This window comes from Parasteatoda tepidariorum, chromosome 4 (assembly GCF_982258835.1).
Source record: "Parasteatoda tepidariorum strain Cologne lab strain chromosome 4, Ptep-v5.0, whole genome shotgun sequence".
NCBI classification, from domain to species: Eukaryota; Metazoa; Arthropoda; class Arachnida; order Araneae; family Theridiidae; genus Parasteatoda; species Parasteatoda tepidariorum.
In genome coordinates, this window is record NC_141758.1 from 5211802 (window position 1) to 5233247 (window position 21446).

The 21446-nt window shown below is 32.3% G+C and overlaps 2 protein-coding genes across 4 annotated transcripts in view; one reads left to right on the plus strand and one right to left on the minus strand.

The window, feature by feature from the left end:
* Positions 1-11609, plus strand: part of LOC107447628 (uncharacterized) — a 63597-nt gene extending 51988 nt beyond the window's left edge. Inside the window, exons 6-9 of the mRNA XM_016062583.5 lie at positions 1270-1379; positions 3031-3289; positions 6475-6687; positions 9560-11609. Coding sequence (XP_015918069.2) covers positions 1270-1379; positions 3031-3289; positions 6475-6687; positions 9560-9706 — 729 coding nt within the window. The 3' untranslated portion in view covers positions 9707-11609. The remainder of the gene's footprint in view (positions 1-1269; positions 1380-3030; positions 3290-6474; positions 6688-9559) is intronic.
* A 2633-nt stretch (positions 11610-14242) lies between these two features.
* Positions 14243-21446, minus strand: part of LOC107447625 (putative phospholipid-transporting ATPase IM) — a 198969-nt gene continuing 191765 nt past the window's right edge. For all 3 annotated transcript variants that reach the window (XM_016062579.4, XM_016062578.4, XM_016062577.5), the window contains 2 exons: positions 20453-20698; positions 14243-16057 (listed from right to left, as the gene is read on the minus strand). In XM_016062579.4, coding sequence (XP_015918065.1) covers positions 15521-16057; positions 20453-20698 — 783 coding nt within the window. In that variant the 3' untranslated portion in view covers positions 14243-15520. The remainder of the gene's footprint in view (positions 16058-20452; positions 20699-21446) is intronic.

Below are 21446 nucleotides of genomic sequence, written 5' to 3' on the forward strand. Positions count from 1 at the left end.
TTTTATATTGCTTCTTCTTTTTTTGTTGCTTCAATCTATCTCTAAACTTTATTTTTATTATTTTTCTCTTTTTCTCCTGTTTCAACATATATCTTCGTATTTCTTCAATTCTTTTCTTTTTTAGCAATTTCAATATGTCTCGGTATTTTTCTATTATTTTCTCCTTTTTTGTTTTACTTCAATATATCTCCGTATTTTTTCATTATTTTCTCTTTTTTTTTTTTTTTGATAATCCAAAATATTTCCACATTTTTATTCTCTTTTTTTGTTGCATCAAAATGTCTGTATTTTTATATTATTTTCTTTCTTTTCTATTTCACATCAGTGTATCTTAATATTTTTCTATTTATTATAATTTCAATATTATCGGTATTTTTCTATTATTTTCTCCTTTTTTCTTAATTAATATCTTTTCTTTTTTTCCAAATAAATCTATTTTTTCAAAAACGATTTTTTTTCCATGCTTTTTCAGGGGAAGAAATGAATTTACAATCCAAGCTTAGAACCTTTGATTGTTTATTACTTTATTAAAGACTTTATTCTCTTCAAAAATATACAAATTGAAAATAACAGTAGTCGAGAGAAAAAAAAGAACTGAACGAAAAAAATTACAGTGGCCGAAAGGGACAAATCAGGGTAAAAGCATTTCCACGTGCAATGGAGAGGTGGTGAGAAACTAATGCCGTTCACAAGGGAATCAGCATTCATACGAATAAAAGAAGATTCCAGGTTATCAAGATGTGCTGATGGGACTTGGGTGGAAAAAACTTTACCATTGTCGAAATTGAATTTATTCCAGAGATTCCAACAACGTTAAGCAATTGATGATTTTTCGAATTTTGACAATGGACATCATATATCTATCGTGTTCCTTAAGTCGAGATTTTAAAAGCATGTCCAGCTTGTCCGATTTATCCAAGATCGTCACGTTTGGCAAGTCTTGAAAATGGGTGCCTGTTTTTGAGCGCTTAACACATCTCGACTGGTTTTTCCAATTTGTATACTTTTTAAGCAAATAATTTTTAATCCAATAATATCTTTCCGCTTCAGTTTCTTGGGATTATTTATCTAACTTGGATTGTATAATCCAATGGTTCTTAAAGTGTGTGCCGGGGGACCCTGGGGTGCTACGGAGTGAGCCTGGGGGGGGGGGGCTACTTAATTTCAAGTCCAATATTCATATATTCTTCAAGTGACCAGTAAAGACCGATACAGATTTTTATATTCATTATGATAGTGGTCAGCTCATTATGCCTTTTTCTTTTTCAGTCTCGATCGGACGAAGTAAGTGACCTACGACAACGGTCCATTAGTTTGTCCACCCCTCAATCGTCTGATCGAATTGATGAAGAAGAAAGTCCACCCTCACAACAAACAAGGTAATTAAACAATTTATATATTAAACTATCTGAATACCTGTTCATCGTACAAGGTAAAACAAATGGTAAATAAACACTAAGTTAGTATTCATCAATATGCAACTATGCTCAAAGCTAAACAGCATATGCTGCCACAATTAAAAGCTTTTTATTATTTGCTGCCTGTCACAGTGACTTTACGCTATTAGATTAAGTAAAACACTTTTATAGATGCTCAACAATACCTAAAGTATCATTCGACATGATGCTATTACTCGTGGCTCCCTCTAGAGTGCGAAGCTTTATCATAATCAAGCAATTTCTCTATTCATTTTAAATAATTATGTAATTTAGTTTATTTTTAATTATTGTTGATTTAAATTTATTTATTTTTATCGAAACATATTTACATGTCCGGCTACATTAAATGGCCTAACTATGAAGGAAAAAAATTGGTACAGATTTGTTTATACCATGTGGATATATCTTTCTGTTATCTACCACTTTAGCTTTAAAAATATACTAAGCATCGAGTTAACGTAGGATGGCTTTACAGTAGAACGGTTTAACGAGGTCCGATACCTCGGTGCCGTTGCAGTCTGATCAAATTCGATCAGCACACTGACCGCAGCCATTGATCGAAGCATTGACTTCAGTGTTCTACTGGGAACCTTGTCTTTACGATCAGTCTACTGCCGGGCAGTAACCACTTTAATCTTTTGCATTCCAATATCAACTCTGAGTAGACATCAAAAATCACCACTTCTGATCTTAATAAATGGTTCTTTTTAGTAAACACATTATTTTATGAATTTTAGAAATTATATAAAAATATTGCACTGAGTTTAAATGATTTAGTGTTCATGTTAGTTCCAACAGAATATTAAAGTAATCGGAATGTAAAATGTTAAGTCTATACATATGCCACCATTTCACCGTAAAAGGTGATGCCGATATATACTGCAGGAGTAAAAAGAAAGAATGTAAGAACAAACATCGGACCCTACACTAAAATAGTGATTAAACTGCAAACAATTAGTAAAATGTAACCAGTGGAGGTATCTAACTGCTAAGGTATTCACAATAAGATTCTTTTAAACTATTTGGTGCAACATCTCTTTTTTTTAATGGATGGGTTCTACTTCGCACGACTTCCAAATCGGAAGTCGCCATGGAGAAATCTTCAGAGGAAGGCATTAGCTCACATTGTGCTGTCTGGCCAACTATGATGAGGATGATGGTGAGGTCAGTTTTGATCCACTAGGTTCAGTTTTACCTCAACATTAATCACCCACAAAGAATTTCTTAGTTTCAAAAGTGATAGTACCCACAATCCCTAGATATTTCCTTATGTCCAGACAGAAAAAATGTTAAGTGGTTTATTTAAATTTTTTTTAAAAATGAAAATAACAATAATTTTTTTTATAGAAATAGTTGTTTTTGTCAATTTTGAACTAGTGAACACTCCTCTCGATTTCTTTTACAATATCTTTTTGAAATGAAAATAAATGGTTGAGTCTGTCAATCGCAAAATCAGTCCTAATGTCCAGGTGTCGTGTGGTTCATTTACATTGAAAAAATGTATGTAATAATAATAAATTCATAGAAATAGTTGCTTTTGACAATCTTGAACTAGAATCCTTGATTTGTTTTTTACATTTTCTTTTTGAAGTGAAAACAAATGGTTGAGTTTGTCAATGGAAGAAATGGAGAGGGAATCGGACGACGCATTCGAAACACAGCGAAGCAGTTCCGCATTCGACATTCATAAGCATAAGGATTCTTCACCCCAACTTAATGATGGAGAATCGATGGTGAAAAAAATGGTGCGTCGTGGAAATCTGATGGGTCAACACGCTGCCCTGACCAAAGAGTTGGAGATGAAACTAAAGGCTGGAATGACCCCTGGTGCAAGAAGACCACCCTCAGAGGTAAGATCAGTGTTATGTGTAAATTCTTGCGGCTAATACTCAGTGAAATCCAACGACGAAGCTGCCAACTTTCGCAGGATTATAGTTTTCCTAATACTGCCGTGCAAAAGAAAAATCGACGTAGGCGACAATAAAAATTCAAAATTGAGATTTATATATATTTGGCATCCCTATATAATTAACTATATGTTGCGCAATTTTCTTTTTTAAATAAAATTTGTTCTACAAGTTTTCTGAAATTCTATTTTAGCGTTCATAGCATTAGCAATAGAAAGAAAATAGTTCTCAAGCTACTTTTCTTGGAACCTATCGTGAAGCACTTACGTTTTTTTTAAAATAACATGCTATTTTTGTAACTGCTGTAAGTTTGTAACAGTTTATTCGTGGTTATTAGGCCAAGTTTTAGCCTATCTTTAGCTGACTCACTCTATGCTAGCAATGAAAATGGCGCAAAACTTAGATCTGCCTAGCTGTGGGCTGGCTAGCGTTATCGAGCAGGGACGAGCTTCCTTAAACAAATTTAAAGTTTTGTGAAAATGAAAGCGTTTGTGATTTTATATTTAAATTCTCAGAAAGTCAAGCAAACGTTGCATTACCTAGGGCAGTGGTCGGCAAACTTATTAGCCAAAGAGCCAAATATGAACATTACAACAATTTTTAAAAAAAATTGGGAGCCAAATCTGCTTGTTTAGTAAACTTTTATTACACTAAATAAGTAGTACACTAAATAAAACTAAATTTCATACTTAATAAATATTTATTAATACGAACAATGTGCTTGCATCTCCTTGGAAAGATCGAGTAAGTCAGGTTTGTATGTTGTTGTTTTTAATTTTAGGCATGATTCCAAGTTCTCATCAATAAGACGACTAAGTTTACTCTTGATAATGTTCATGCTTGAAAAAAATTGTTCGCATATACATGTAGTACCGAAAGGGGAAAGAACAGCAAAAGCGATCTTTTTCAGCTGATCGTAAGAGTCAGAAATACTATTCCAAGTGCTGAAAATGATCATGTCTTCCTTCTCCAGGTCATTCAAAGCAGACCACTAGTGTTGTGCCCTGAGATCAAATTTTTTCTTCTCTAATATTTCCAATTGAACACAAAGACGTTCGAATTTAGAGCGCCATATCTCCTTGTTTTTTAAATCCAGCAATTGTATTTCAAAGCTACCAATGTCAATTTCAAACGGAGAAAATTTCTACTCGGTTATCGTAGCATTAAGAGGATTTTTGACAAATGCTAAAGTTGCTCTGATGTTTTCAAATTCCTGAAACCTGCTGAGAAATGCTTCCCTCGTATTTAAAATTATTGTTTTAAAATGGTGTTTATCAATAGAGGAATTATTTTTTTGGCGATGCTTCAGCAGGGTCGGAAAGTGAAACAATGTTTCCCTTTCCGACCTTTCAAAATCCTGAGCAAAAATGGATAATTTGTTTTCGAATGTTACTACTTCTTCTAACATCGAAAAAAATAAGTTTCCTTAGTATAAATAGAAGAAATAGAAGTTATCGAAAAATCGATTAAAAATTTTGTACCGGAACCACAAACATACATAGCAGGTGTAATAAAATCGTATAAAAATACCTGCAAGATGTGCAGCTAGATTGAAAAATACAACAACTTCTTAATAAGACAGGGCAACGGCAGACAAGACAAAACTGTTCACACTGCAACTGATGGTCTGTGATGCCAATTGTACCCCCCCTACTTTAGAAAAAGTATGCGCGCACATGCTTGTGGTACCTTTGTATCACACCAGAGTACGCCGAAAACGTACTGTGGTGTGCCTCGGCAAACACCCAGTCCCCAAGTATGTACCTCGACAACCCTCCTGACCACTCCAAAAAACAAACTGAAGTGAGGTAAATCCAGCCAGCATAACCGGTTGAAAACCCCCCTCATAGGCACTTCCAAACTGACTCGCGTGGAGAGAGGACGCGTTCCTCAACCCTTCATTAAAATTATCTAATTCTTTACAATGTAAGTTTTCATTATATGTTTTTGTTATAAATTAAATTTTTCCTTAACTTAAACTTTTTTTTATTCTTATTTATTTTTGTAATTAATTTTTAATTACGCAATTTAAATATAGCATGTTATTAACTTTAAAGCACACACGTGCTATACGTACGAACAATTTCAGCCGGTAGCTTGTACATGGTTTGTGTTTACGTTTACGAAAATTAATAAAATTAAACTCGATATTCGTCACGTATTTTTACAACAATCTAGAATTTTATTTACCTATCTTTTAGCTTTAACAAAAAATTATACATGTTCTCGATTTATAGAAGAATTTTAATTTATCAAAATAAGATGTAATTTTTTTCTTGCCAATTTTTTTTTTAAATGAAAATATTATTGCGCCTTCCGTGGATATTTATGCCAGAGCCGCACTTAAGGAGCCAAAGAGCCACATGCGGCTCTGGAGGCGCACTTTGCCAACCACTGACCTAGGGTCATAAAAATGTGCAAAAATTTGAGAATTATTTATAGATTTCGGTAATTGTTGAATGAAATCTCGCCAACTTGGCAATTTTAAGTTAAATAATTTTTTAAATATTTAAATTATTTGTCATTCTTATGCCCAGATATTTTTTTGCTGCAAGATGGTATGTATAGTTAAAAATTATGACTTTGAATCAAGTGAAAGGTATTTAAATTGTAGCTTTTTTATTTACCTTCGCAAAACGCTGTTAATATTTAAGTTTCTTAGAAGTTATTGATCTACACAGCGTAACATGTCTGGTCCTATAATCTAGTTTTAAAGTACCCAGGTTTTCTCTACCTGTAAATTAGACTGAAAACGTTTTGATTTGAACGGAGTATGTCTGGCTATGGTCTATAAAGAATAAAAACGGGAGCTAAAAAAAAAAGTTAGTATTTGGAAGAGTTAGCTCTTTTACTTCTAAAAGAGGGAGAGACGATCAATTGGTTAAAAAAGAACTTGATCACCACAACCTACGAAGAATTCAGATCTAAACAGGTGTTACATAACCACCATCCTTAATATATATTTTTAGAATTTATGTCAAAAAGCGTCGCAAATAATTCTTTAAACAAAAACGCTATCGAAATTTGTCGAACCACTACTAAAAGAAGTATAGTTTATCAATAATATATTAGTGATAGAAAACAAAAGTTTACAGACATATAGCGACAAATATTTTGTTCTATTCCAGAGTGAAGACGACAGCCAATCCAAGAAAGACGGTGATTCAGAAAAGAACATGGAACAACTTATAACTAAAGTGAATACCACCAAAGAAGGACTGCGGCAACTGGAAGACAAAGTCAGCTTGTTGATGAAGACAGTGGAATCAGCGACTGAAAATAACGATAAAGCTAAATCTCAAGCTGGTGATATTCTTCTTCAAGCAACGGTCACATTGCAGGTAAAAAACTTGTTCAAAATTTAAGAAGAAAAAAAAATGCGCGTATAAATTAACATAACTGCCAACTTTTATGCTTTTTGGAAAAAAATTTCCTAGTGCTGTCTAAAGTTACGCTCTAATGTTTAATTATTGTTATAATAAATAAACTGGCCAATATCTAAAGCCCCAGAGTCATATACATATATATGTGAGGCCTAATATTTATTAGATGCAGCTTCAGTAGTCTTCAAAACTAAAACAATATCTGCTGTTTAATTATTTTTTAAATATAGGGCTGCCATAAATAAAGTAAAAGCGTTTAAAGCACTATTGAGAGAAAACTCCTGAATCGAACTCAACTTTATTTTCAGTCTATACTGGAATTCGGTTTCGAAAAAAATACTTCAGTTTTTGCCACCAAGGACCACAATAGGAAGAAAATAAGCATAGAAAGTACATTATAATTGACATTTTAAATGCATTTTGATAGAAGCGGCGCATTTACATCCGCAATCGTATATTACATCTACATTTTATCAAACACTTAAGCAATCACGTATCCTTTTAGCAATTGTTGCAAACACATTTTATGGTCTAATCAATTTATTGCTTGTATGCTATTTGTTTGTTGAATTCAATGAATTTTTGAGGTACCTCGAAACATGGGTATTCGATTTTCAATTTCAAAAAGAGCACAAAAATTCTTCACTGGCCTCAGGGCACAAACCTGTTAACACCTTCTCTGTCACAGTCCGGGCCATTCATTAGTATCGACTATTCCAACCGAATAAAATGTGATATTTTGATCAGAATGCATGAAAAAATGTCAAATTCATGTTCCTGCCACAGTGCTAACGTAAAATATCCTCAGTGGTAGACCTTGCCCTCTGGCTAATCGTGGGAGGTTTTCGTCGTTTTCCTGTCTATGCAAATCAAATTTGAGTTAGTTCCATCAAAAAATCCTCCACGAAAGCTGGTTTGTCCCTATACTTGATCCAGTTCCCTTGTCTTCTGGGTTGGGTTCAAATTAACAGGACTATGGAGTTGAGTATTGACGGTCGTAAGCTCAGAATTGGGTCGACTGTTTAACGCTGGTTATAAACGTTGACGGAAAGCTATTTTCCCATCCATGATTTGTGCGAACATCCGCAGTTACCTTTACATTAAAAATACAATTTGTTTAGTAGTAATAGTAAACTAGTATTACTACTAGCAGTAATAGTAAGATTAGTAGCAATAGTAAGAGCAGGATTAAGAAGAGAGGCTTACACTTGGAAGTTATTTTCACTGGTGCGCTCGTTTTATTCGGTGGTAATATTCCACCGAATTTGTTTGTAGTTATAAATACGGAATTTATAAATTCGGCTATTTTTAAGCACAGAAGTTAAAGATTTTGGCCAATTCCTTACAGTATGTAAACTTTTGAAAAATCCCACACACTTCTCTATAAAAATAATAATAATAAATAAATAATTAAATAAAAGTCAAGGTATTTTTAGTGTTTTAGTTTACAACATATCAAAATTTTCGCTTATAATTTTAATTGTGGTTATAACAATTAATTACAGTAAACAATTACTAGCAATCGTAATTACAACTGTAGTTGTAATTGCAATAGTCGATTACAGTAATCAATTACTTCTAATCGTGATTACAACACACTCAGGGCTCGAAAAAACTCAAAACTTTTACCCGTCCCCGAGGCCGGTTTGTCCAACAATGTACCCGTCCTCCTTTGAAACTATCCTGTCGCTTCTAAATAAATAAAAATATAATTTTCTTTTATACAAACATTTTTATAAATTGCACAATGAATTAGTAGTTACTAGGATTACAAATACTAGGATATTGCATTATACAGTAATAAAAGGAATACTAGGGTACTAATAGGAACCTAGTATTTCTTTTATAAAATAATTTATTTCTTTTATGAAATAATTTAAATGACAAATGTCAAGTTATCTGGAATGTCGATTTATCCGAGGGTACTGCGTTTTTTAAATGAATTAAATATGACGAATGAATTAATCTGAAAGGGGTTTTCCATTTAGGTAGATGTTCATAATTGCGTTTAACGCAATGCAGTACGCAATGCTTTTTTTTTGTAAGTTCATTGCTGAAAAATCCCTTTCAACCGCTGCAGTGCGGGAGACAACATCAATTCCACCATGCGCAGTAAGTTGCTGTATTTCTAGATTAGAGGGTCATTTTAGAAGTGAGGCACTAGACTCTTGTAAGATAACAAAAATTGAAAATGTATTACCAACATTAACGGGGAAATGGCCGCCCGCGCGGACATCGGATTCGAGAAATTAGTTGTCCGCGGGTAATTTTTGACCGCCCAGGACGGGCGGGTGGTTTTTCGAGCCCTGAACACACTATAATTTTGATTACAGCTGTAATCGTGATTCCAAGTAATCACGAGAAATGATTAAAGATAATTACGATTACAAGTAATCAAAAATGTGTGATTAGATGTAATCAAAATATGCGAATACAAATAAGTATGATAGCATACTATAAATATAGTAAGTGCATACATATTTTTATGTACGTACGTATGTATATGCACTTTTCAATGCACGTATGCATAAGTACAAATGTAAATAATGTTTGTACGTTATATATCAATATATAAATGAATGTGAATTTCAAAGAAGATATGTATATGCAATGTATTTATGTACAAACGTTGGTTGTATGGTATTCTTGAAGTAATTCTTTGTGTAAGTAAATAGCAATTTCAAAAACATTTTAACGTAATATTGCTTTAAAAAAATGGCCCTATATGGGGTTAATTTAAGCGTATTGGTACTTATTTCCTAATTTGAAGTCAGACGTTAATTTATTAATAACAAGTAATTAATTTAAATGTTATTTCCTATGTTTTCAGGAAGCAGAAAGGATTAATGCGGAGTGCAAGAGGGCTTTAACAGAAGTGAGCGAGGCAAAAACTGAATACCAATTGCTTATGAAAGAATGTGAGAGAACCTTGGCCAAACTAAAAAGTGATTCAGAGAGTCAAAATGATAGCACCTGAATTTTTTGTACCCCATCAACTCTTGTTATTCCTAACTTCTGAATCGGTGTTCCGAAGCGAACTTTTTTCAAAGTCAGTGTTCTGAAATGACTTTTAACATGCAAGAACATGTTTCAGAATTCATTTTCTTACATGAGCAAATATTATGAACACAATACCTTGAGGAAATTTAGTTTTCTTAGGTAGTATAAAAAACCTGTACTCAAGATACGTTCTTTGAAAACTGTGTAAGTTGATCACTTGTAGTTAATTTAAGTAGTGGTCAACTTAGTAAGGAGCAATTCGATTGTTTTCACCGATTTGGTATTTGATTATCGAGATCAACTGAACAGATTTCGCAGTACTAATACAATTTGCAATGCTCCATGTTAACCAATTTATAAGTTAAAATAAACAGTCCATTTTGTTTTTTTAAGGATAAAAATTGGTGCAAAAATTTCAAAGGAAATATTTAATTTGAAACTATTACATAATTTGCAATTATTACTTAATTTTGTATTTAATTTGAAATTATAATATTTGTAATTATTGCATAATTATAAATTAATACATATTAAAGATGCGAAAATTATGAAAATTCTAATCCTTTTCCTTGGGATGAATGATTTCAGAGTAAAGTAATTATTTTACACTTAACTTTATCAAACTTCCATTTTATATAATAGTACAGATCAATTTTATAGATTCTTAAAATTACAGCAATTTTGAACTTAAGTTATATTTTTAACTAAATATTACTTAAACACTTTACTTCAGTATTGTCTTTTGCAGGGCGTTTAATATCTCTAAACATCGTTAAAAAATATTCATATTTCACTGAAGAAAATATTAATATTTCACGATAAACCGCAATATTTTTTTTCCGATTCACAATTTTATGATCAATATTTTTGTCTATCAAATTGAATTTTTCAACTAACCCCTTATCCGCATAATGATTTAGAATCGAATATAATTTTCGATATAACGCTATTCTATAACTATCATTGTCAATATTGATTGCGATATCGTAGAATTAAATAATGATCGATGCGAATAATCATGATATTATCGTTGTAGATAGATTCGATGTCGTAAGATATGGTATTCACTATACATCGCGAAACTAATATTTGAAATGTCAAGATTTCACAGAACAACGCTCAGTTCTTATAGATGAGTTCCAACTAAAGAAAAAAATTTTAATCCCAATTTGAATTTATAAAATTGTTTTTCTAAACCTTCACAGGATCAGTTTTAAAAGAAAATATAAAATTTTTATTGTTTAAGAATTTGATGCTTTTTTTCGCTCTGCAGTGCATTCCCTAATTGAGTGATTTAGGTAAAAATTGTAAGTTATTTCCTCCAATGTGTACTGTCTCCGCATTGAGTATTTTTGTCAAAAATTTTATGCTACTTTCTTTATATTGTTTTGACAAAAAACGTAAGTTACTTTCGCTGCTGTGCAATGATGAGTAACATTCAAAAAAGTTTTTTCAAGGAAATGCTGATAATGTTTCTTCATTGAATAGAGTTTGAAATCTACAGATTAAAACTAAATAAATATGTTGGTATAGTCTTTTTGGGTCAGTTAAAAGAGATTTATAAAATTGTATGAATGAGAATTAAGCCAAGAAGAATTTTACACCGAGTTTCTAGTCAGTGCCTTATTAATTGCCAATTAAACCAAAGTCTGGTGATAAAGCCTGTATTATGCTGTTTTCTATTTTTTCATAAGGGGGGTTTGCAGAAAATGTGCTTTTTGTAACCATTTAAATTAGAAACAGCTTTAAAAGCTATATTCTTTATGTATTAAGTGTTGATATTGTTATATTTTCTGCAGTCCTTATTTATGTATTGTTAATATATATGAAGTGCAATTTTCATTAAATTTGTGTATAAATAAAACTATAGTGAAAATTTCGATGTGTATAAACATACTTTGAGAGGTCACAAAACATAGGTTATTTAAAAAAATTTGCACACAACTAAAAAAAAGGAAAGTTTTGTATGTAGGAAAAGAAAATTGACAAAATAGCTTGCGCACATAAAGTGGCCTAGTGTAGAAAGTGATTTTTTTTTTTAAAATGACAGATTAAATACAAATGAAATGTAATTTATAAATGAGGTTGAAATTCTGCAATGATGGTATGCTAGAGCCAGGATGGCTCAGGGAATAGAGTGTTCGCTTCGCCTTCCAATGAGGTGAACCGGGTTCAAATCCCAACGATGGCTGGTCAATACGAATTCCACATCCCGCTAGCACTGCCGTAAAATATCCTCAGTGGTAGACGGAGCACGAGTTCGAGTCTCCTTACAGTCAGTTTAACCGCGAGAGGTTTTCCTCTCCACGTAACGCAGTTGTGGGTTGGTAATCATTTACGAATGCTTGTAAAGTATCTATATGGAAATATTACTGAGAATCAGGTTTAAAAATGACGCCTTTGAAAAACGTGTGGTTAATCAAACAATGTTGGACAAAGCATTTTAATTTATATTTCTTAAAGGGAAAGGTGTGCTTTTTTAGGCATTTAAAAATTTTTAAATTTATCAGGGGAGAAGAAACAAAAAATTACACCATTGCATCATCCTTCAACGAAATAAACTGTACAAATAGAATATATATATATATTTTTTAAAAAAACCGTACTTTAATTATGAAAGTATGTAATTTGTATTTTAAACAAATAAGATAATAAAATTTAAGTCCAGTGTTTTTCACATTTAGTTAAAGCATGCTCTGCGCTTAGTCTGGTAAATTTAGGTTTCTACAGTTTGAAAAGATTTTTTTTCAAATCTGATAGCTACAAGAAAAACTAGTTAGTAGGGGCTAAATTCCTAGTAGCAATTAAATTCCTTCAAACGAAACATGTTTGCAGAAGAAGTGATATCCAACAGACAAGATTCCAACATTTGTGATAGGGCCTGAGAAACTTTTTTATTAACTCAAACTTATAGAAAATTAAGTTAGAAAAATCATTGTTCAAGGTGAGAACAAAAAGAGTGAGCAAACCAAAAAAATCAGTTTTTATTCATAGCTTTCAACATTGATAGGGAGAAATCCAGCTTATTTTACGAAATATGAGGCTAGCTTCATTATGTATTAGAAACATTTAAATATTCAAACAAGTAATAATCAACGCAAAAATTCTATTTCAATAGGAATTTAACAGGGTGCGTAGCCAAATTTTTCAATAAAAAATAAGCAACTTTCAAGCACTTTAGAAAAAATATAATTAGGCAGGGTTGGCAAGTTTTTGACTATTGGCGATTCTAACCGTCATGCCAAAAAAAAAAAAAACTTTTGGCTTAGTTTTTGACAGTTGTCAAAAATCATGAAATTTTGAATCAAGTAAAAACGAATGGAGTTTTCATACGTTACGGACCGATGGTAAGCTGAAATAGAATGAGGTTGTATTAAATGTAAAAATTTTGAATAGGGAAATGTCTTTTTGCATAATCCGTGGAGAAAATCAACACGGTAAAGGAAAAATTGAGCACTTTTTAAAAACACCCTATGAAAAAAAGCACCTTTAAGGGCTTTTAAGAAACGAAAATCGGAAATAAGCACTTTTTAAAAACGTTACGCACCCTGTTTCAGGAAACTTATTCAATTTTAGGGAATTTTCTAAAATATACAAAAACCAGAACAACTTTTATAAAACCAGTGGACCAGGAGAAACTGGGAAAAACCAGAGAGTTAGCAGATATGTTTAATTCATTTTTCTTTCTCATAGTGATTATTTCTGTATAAAATTTCTAATTTTTTACAATTTGACTTTTTTTATATCTATTGTAAATTTATTGATTTTCCAACTCATTACTTTTTCTCATATTCTCAAGTCATTACTCGACATTTCATGATGACCCACATTTATCGTTTTCTTCTATCTATCCTTTGGAATAAATGGTCCCATGAGAAATGATTGATAAAGATTTAACTGTAATAGGTAATATAGTATATATATTTGTTATCCATATTTCTATCCATTATTGTATACTAAAATACAATAATGGATATTTTTTTCACATTCAATCGTGAATTTGTCTAAAGACATTAGGTATAAATAATTGTAAGTAAAATCATGGCAAAAATAGCCGTAACACTTCACCAATAATAGCCTAAACATCAGCTTTTTGTTGCAGATGCTTACCTGGTTGATGAAAAAATAAATATCATTTAACATATTATGAAAAAATAGGATATTCTCAAATCCAATTCCATAAGAATAGAAAACGGGCAATTTTATCTGAGCCAATAAGAACCACTGATAACAATGCATGTCAGCTTTAGTCTGCCGTGCATTATTATCTGCAGAAATAAACAAGGCTGCCTAACATTTGTGGCCAAACTTATGTCTACTTTTGAACAGTCTAGAAAGTATAAAAATTTAGACTAAATCTGATTTATTAATTTGTTCATTATTTCTCCCAAACATCATAGCATCAATTCATTTTTTTTAAAACCTTTTCTCAGCTTCTATAAGAAACATTAACATATTCATGTGATACTCATGTCTATCAATCAACTAACTATATTTAAAATAAAAACTCACATTTATTGACAACATTTTAATAGTATTTCTCACAAATATTTACACAAAACCTTCATTTAAAATAATCGATATGAAATCCAAGAATATCAAACATTTGTCTTCTCTCTCTTTTTTGGTAATTTTCATTTTGCAACGATAAAAATTATTCTCAAATTTCTTTTATACATTTCAGGTAAACTTGCATTTCAGTGAAATACACAAATATGTAACAATTATTTTATATGTACATTTTTTCCTCTCTTAATTATTCATTTTTTTAAATAAAATAAATTGTGCATCAAAAAGCAATTCTTTCATAAAAGTTATCCTATACAATATGGCATAGAATTCAAACCTATGCAATATTTTTTTGTTTATTTTATAAGAATGAGGTAAAAAACATAAAAAGACTTTGTAGCATGATGGTACGATGAACTGAATATACAATGAAACATTGAAGACATTTAGCAAAATAGGCTGAAAGGAAGGGAAGGAAGAAAAAAAAACGTCTCATGAAATTCTGGAAATACAAACGTGTATTTTACATAAATTCTTGGCGGAAAATTGGAATACTGTAGAAACGGTACTGATATTTGCTCGATACAGTATTGATAATTGCTCGATACAGTACTACCTTAATTGTAGCTTTGTAAGGTATAATAAAAATATTCAAAGGCATTTAATATTGAGAGTAATATTAAATAGGATTCCATCAAAATGACATAAAAACATGGCACAAAGCTCTGGATACCACATTACCATCAATATTTAACTTTGGTCAAGAAATATTTTTAAAACCGAGCTCGACAAATTCGAATGCCTGTTTTGGCGCCATCTTACAGCTTGGCAATTCTCTCCTTGCATTCCAGTATTCGTCAAAAAACTATAAAAACCTCTTTCAAACATTTCATCAAGCATCAGTGCCATTTCCTCCATCAAAACATTACTTCAAACTTGAAAATGCAAAAATTCAATACAGAACCAAATTTTAAAAAAAGGCCGTTTCAAATATGTTATTAATTATAACTGAATTATAACCTTCAAAATGAACTGAAATTCAACAGGTGCACCGAATGATCTCAGAATTGATCACATAGTATTTTTTTTCGTATAAGGATCTTATATTTTGATCTTGCCAATGGGGTTATTTCATACAATATGGAAAACCGCTTTCAAATTCAACAACTACAATGCCAAGATTGTCACAAGTTGATCTTCTTGTCTCATAATAAAAATGTGATATTTATTAAAAAAAGAAGTTTATAAAAAAAGGTAAAAGAAACTGTCGCCAAGCACAAATTCACACTTCGACAGTCGATGGGCTTCCCTTTTCCCTCACATTGTTTGTTTTGTGGTTCCAGTGGTTCTGATGCTTCGGCGTTGAATGCAGATTATTGGTTAAATTGCTGGATTTGCTTTTCTTCATAATTTTGCCGCTCATGATGAGGCGACCAAAGCCTTCTTGGTGAGCGAAGGCGTACCCTGACCTAACAGAGCGCCTACTGCTACGCCTGACGCTCGATATCCTGAGCGTCGGTTCCGAGGGTCTCGTCCTCAGGTCGGACAGTCTCTGTCTCATTCTCACCCTGTCCGACAGAGTGGGATGCGTGTCCACGTAGTAGAATCTTATGGCTACAATGGGGACAACCAAAATGGCGATGGTGAGGAAGAGGGTGAACCAAAAGTGTGCAGTACTTAAGGTCATGCGGAATGTCCCTACATAGGGGTTACCAAAAAAGTTCATGTTGATGAGAATGGTCATGCCAAGGTAAAAGAGTGCACTGCCCCATATTACGACATGGTTGAAATTAGTCCAATATGCTGTGTCAATTGCAATCTAGAAAACGAAAAGCAACTTTATAATAAATGTGATAATTATATTATAAATGTAAAAAAATACAACATTAGTGTGTTTTCTAAATCCTATTAATTGGTTCAGCTTTATGTATGAAATCTCATTTTTGGAAGATAACAAAGACAGAATATTTAAATGAGTTTAATCAGAAAAATAAAGATATAAAATGCTTATATATTGTTTAAGAGATTGAGTCAATTGAAGTTAATAATTGACAGGCTTTCTGTACTCGGTAGTAGGCTTGCTTGAATTCTTTTTGTGTTTAGCTCAAAACATATAAGTTTTTCTCTTTCAAATTTTAAGCTATTTTTATTGCAAAAATAAAATCCAATCTTTTCAATGTTTATTCAAGAAAACCCTGCATACTAGAATTTGATTGTATAATTTTGTCCACAGGCTCAACGCAAAAATTTCATGTCACCTTGTATACATAAATGTACCGTAATTTCGCGCGTATAGTCCGCGGACTATCTGTGTTTAAAATGCGAATTTTTGAAGGTGCGGACTATCCACCAGTGCGGATAATACGGTGGTTGTTCACGGTTAAAATCGTTGAAATTTAAAAAACACGATGTCGCAGGGCTCGAAAAACAGCCCGTCCTCGTCGATCAAAAATTCCGAATCCGACGTCCGCGCGGACGGCCATTTTCCTGTTAATGTTCGTGATACATTTTCAATTTTCATTATCTTACAACAGTCCTACAAGTTACAAGGCAGCAAAATGACCCACAATACAGCAACATACTACGCATGTTGGAATTGATGATTTCTCAGTCTGGGAGTACTGCAGCGGTTGAAAGGGGCTTTTCAGCAATGAACTTACAAACAAACAAAACAACAAAAAAAACACATTACGTACTGGTCTTAAACAAGAAGCGTTAAACGCAATTATGAACATCTATCTAAATGGAAAACCCCTTTCAGATTTCTGTGCAGAAACCTCTGTAAATCATTGGCTTGATTGTGGAACTGGCAAACGTCATATTCTATTCATTTAAAAAACGCAGTACCCTCGGATAAATTGACATTCCAGATAACTTGACCTTTGTCATTTAAATTATTTCATAAAAGAAAGAAATTATTTCATAACAGAAATACTAGGTTACTACTAGTAACCTAGTATTTCTTTTATTACTGTATAATGTAATCCTAGTAACTACTAATTCATTGTGCTATTTATATAAATGTTTGTAATAAATAAGAGAAAATTATATTTTTATTTATTTAGAAGCTACGGGTTAGTTTCAAAGGAGGACGGGTAAAATTTCTGAGTTTTTTCGAGCCCTGCGCTGTCGTGAACTGCCGATAATCAAATATAAACAGCGCGAGACCTTTCTTGGAATCAAAGAGAACTTAATCTCTCTTTCCCTTCTGCCATATGAACAGCTATTGAGTGTAGGAAATAGGCGTGGAGTAGAGAAGCATAAATCAGAAAGGAATGAATGAAGGAAATCAGGGTGGGGCCAGTGATAACGTCAACTGTAAAACAAGCACTCTCCCCCCCCCCCGCTTTTTTCAGGAAATATGTCTCTTCCACTTGTCATGAATGCCTCTCTCCACTCCCCTTTATTCTTCAGCTGCTTGTTAAAAACATGTGAATGCTTGATGAATAAAGGGTGCTGATGAACTTGGAATAACCTTGAATAATCTTATGTTCCAGAAGAATTTCAAACTTTCAACTGAAGGTCAGTGAAGAGGGGAAAAAGCTAAGTGTGTGAGAATTTTAGACAGGGGATAAAAGAAAGACCGTCCTAGGCGGAGTTATTTAAAAAAAAAAAAAACCTGATTGGAGAAGCAAAAATAGGGGGAGGAATCGCTAAAAATAGAAACTTGTTTTAAATGCTTGGGAGAGCGCTTTTTATCGTTTTTTTTCTTCATTGCTCATATTTCTGTCTGATTTCGACCATCGTCCTCAGCTTATTATTACTTTTTTCAAATCGTTGTATCTTCAATTCTGATGCGTTTTTGTCTTATTAATGCACAGTATTTTGTTTTTCATCTTCATTAACGTTGATCCAACATTATGTCTGTGAAACATCGCCGGAGTTTTACTGCTGAGTTTAAACTCAAGGTAGTTCTGAAAGCGGAAAAAGATGGAAACAGAGAAGCGGGCCGTTATTTTGAAGTGGACGAGAAAGCGGTGAGAAATTGGCGCAAACAAAAGGATGTGTTAAAAAGAATGGGAAGAAAGCTATCCAATCGGCACGGAAAAGTAAAATGGCCAGCTTTAGAGGAAAATTTACTAAGATGGGTTCTCGACCAAAGAAATGCCGGACGCTCCATTTCAACAGTTAAAATCCGTCTCCGAGCGAAGGCCATGGCAGATGAGATGCAGATAACGGATTTCAAGGGAGGAGTAAATTGGGTTTACCGCTTCATGCGTCGTAAAAACTTGAGAGTTCGCAGCAGAACGACAATGTGTCAGGCTGTTCCGCACGATGTAGATGAAAAAAAAGCTTCTTTCCTTCAGTTTACAAGGAAAGTTATTGCAGAAGGGAAGTATTCCCTGAAAAATATTATAAACATGGACGAAGTTCCATTAACATTTGATTGTCCACCGAATCGCACCGTCGATACTTGTGGAGTGAAAACAGTATCCATAACAACAACTGGTCAAGAAAAGACCCATTTCACAGTGATGCTCGCCTGCTGTGCTGACGGCACAAAGTTGAAGCCGCTCTTAATCTTTAAGAGAAAAACAATTCCGAAGGAAAATTATCCTCGAAGCGTCGTAATACGATGTAATGAAAAGGGTTGGTGCAACGAGGACATTATGCTCGATTGGTTTCAAGAAGTTTGGAAGAAGAGAGAAGGTGCCTTTTTCAATTCCAATGGAGTACTGATTATGGATTCAATGAGGGCACACATAAAGGACAGTGTAAAGGCGGAAGCTAAGAAAAAAAACATCGGTGCTGAACTTAGCGTTATTCCAGGAGGTTTAACAAAAATCCTGCAACCTCTGGATATTAGCGTAAACAAAAGTTTCAAGTCCCACGTACGTGCTTGCTGGGAGAACTGGATGTCGGAAGGTTTACATACTTTCACAAAAGGAGGAAAAATGAGACGCGCTTCATACACTGAAGTTGCCGAATGGGTCGATAAATCCTGGAAAAGTGTTAAAGTGTCAACCATCCGATCGGGATTTATAAAAGCCGGGATTGTTAGTGAAAGCGAGGAAATCTCTGACAGTGAAGATAGTGATGCTGAAAATGAACTTTCGGACACTCTTTCCGAAAATATATTAGAACTGTTTAATTCTGATACTGATGAATCGGACTTTGAAGGTTTTCGTTAATGTAGTAGAATGTGTGATTAATTAAAATATGATTAATTAGTAAGCACTGTTTTTTATTTATGTTTAGCGTTTTATTTCAGAAGATATATTAGTAAGTAAGTACTTTTTTTCTATTTATACTTAGTTCTTTGTTTCTAAAATAATTCGGACGTATAGTCCGCGGACTATCCGGTGGTGCGGACTATCCGACGATTTTTGAAATTTTTCTACTATAAAATCGGACCTGCGGACTATACTGTGGTGCGGACTATACGTGCGAAATTACGGTAGTATATATACTACATTTATGCATCATTATAATACTATATATTATTAGTACTATATAACATATGTTATACAATATTTGTTATGTTAAAATACTTTTTAGATAAAAAGGAACAAAAAAAATTCTAAGGAGGAAGAGATTTTGTTAAATAAACTACAAGATAAAACATAAGTACAAATCAAAATTGACATATTTGTTACAACTAAGTAATCATGAAATTAGTAAGTTATTTATAACTATAAAATTTATTGTTAGGGAAGACTAGTATGTCTTTTATGCAAATTTTTAAAATTTTAAAACCAAATATTTGTGAATTCATTAACACTTCTAACTGTATGAGTTGAAGCTCGTTAGTAAAGTAAGGGTGTAATTTGATAAATAAATTTAAAAAAATATTTTTAATTAATTATTTAATAGTTTTAGACCTTATACAATTCTTTTTAAGAATAAAGAAAACTATTCAGTGAAAGAAATTTGAAAAGAACTTTGTCAACTCATGAATGTGAAGTGAAATACACTAAAAATAATTCACTAAAATTATAACTAACTAATTAAAGTAACTTAATTAATTAAAATAATTTCTATTATGTGATTGAGTGTGTGGTTTTTGAAGTAATAATTTTCATTGGTTTTGGAACAATTAAGGATGGCAATTGGGCATTTTTATTGCAAATTCAAGAGACAGTTAAATACTTTCGGTAAAAATAACACAACTATAATTTTTTTTAAACATAAAAACATTATTCATAATATTTTTTTAAAAAAACCCTATTTTATGCATACAATAATTCTGCAACAGATAAGAAAGTGAAATTACCTGTACAGTAACAACAAGGACGAGTATGGTGGATACGGTGGTCCCAAACAGCTGGTGGTCATCTATGCTGAGGCCATTAGGGTCGATGGCATAGCTGAAGGCTCCGTAGGGGATGAAGAAAAGAATAAAGGAAGTGAGAAGGCCATGGGCCACAGATTTAAGGAAGATCATCTTGTTGAAGAGAAGGTTCATTAGGCCGGGGGTATAAAGCTTCGGATAACGGATGGAGTTCTTATCACTCACATCCTGAAAACAAACAGAAATAAACAACTTTTTGAAAAACAAGTATTTAAACTTTATAACATAAAAACTTCATTTGTTTTACAAAATCAAAAAAAATGTTACAAAAATATTAAGAACAAATATTAAGAACAGAAATAAACAACTTTTTGAAAAACAAGTATTTAAACTTTATAACATAAAAACTTCATTTGTTTTACAAAATCAAAAAAAATGTTACAAAAATATTAACATTCACATCTATATGGGCATCTATTTTTGAGTGCAAGGAATATGCAAAACTTTTATTACTATCATATTTTTTTGAAACTAATAAATGTAATGACAATAGGTCTAATTATTGTTTTACTATACATAAAAGAATAATTATACCTAGTGTCACATATGCAACAAAAAACTAGAACTACCACTCAGAATGAAGTAAAAATACTTATTTTTGAAAGGAGATTCTAAAGAATATATATTCTCTGGATAAAATGCAAAAATAAAGATGTGTAAAGAGTGGAGAATTCAGAGTTAACTAAATTTTAGTTTCTTGAGATTATTTATTTTAGTGTTAGAACTATTATTCCAATACATAAATTTAATTCACATAAGAAGGGAAATAAACAAGCAATTATTTTTAATAGAAAATAGTTGGAAAATATTCAAAACTATCCATTCTATATATGAATTTAAATTGCCTATACAAAAAATAAAAATATCGAACCTTTAAACAAGTATTTTAGCGTTTAATTCTATACATAATATCAAT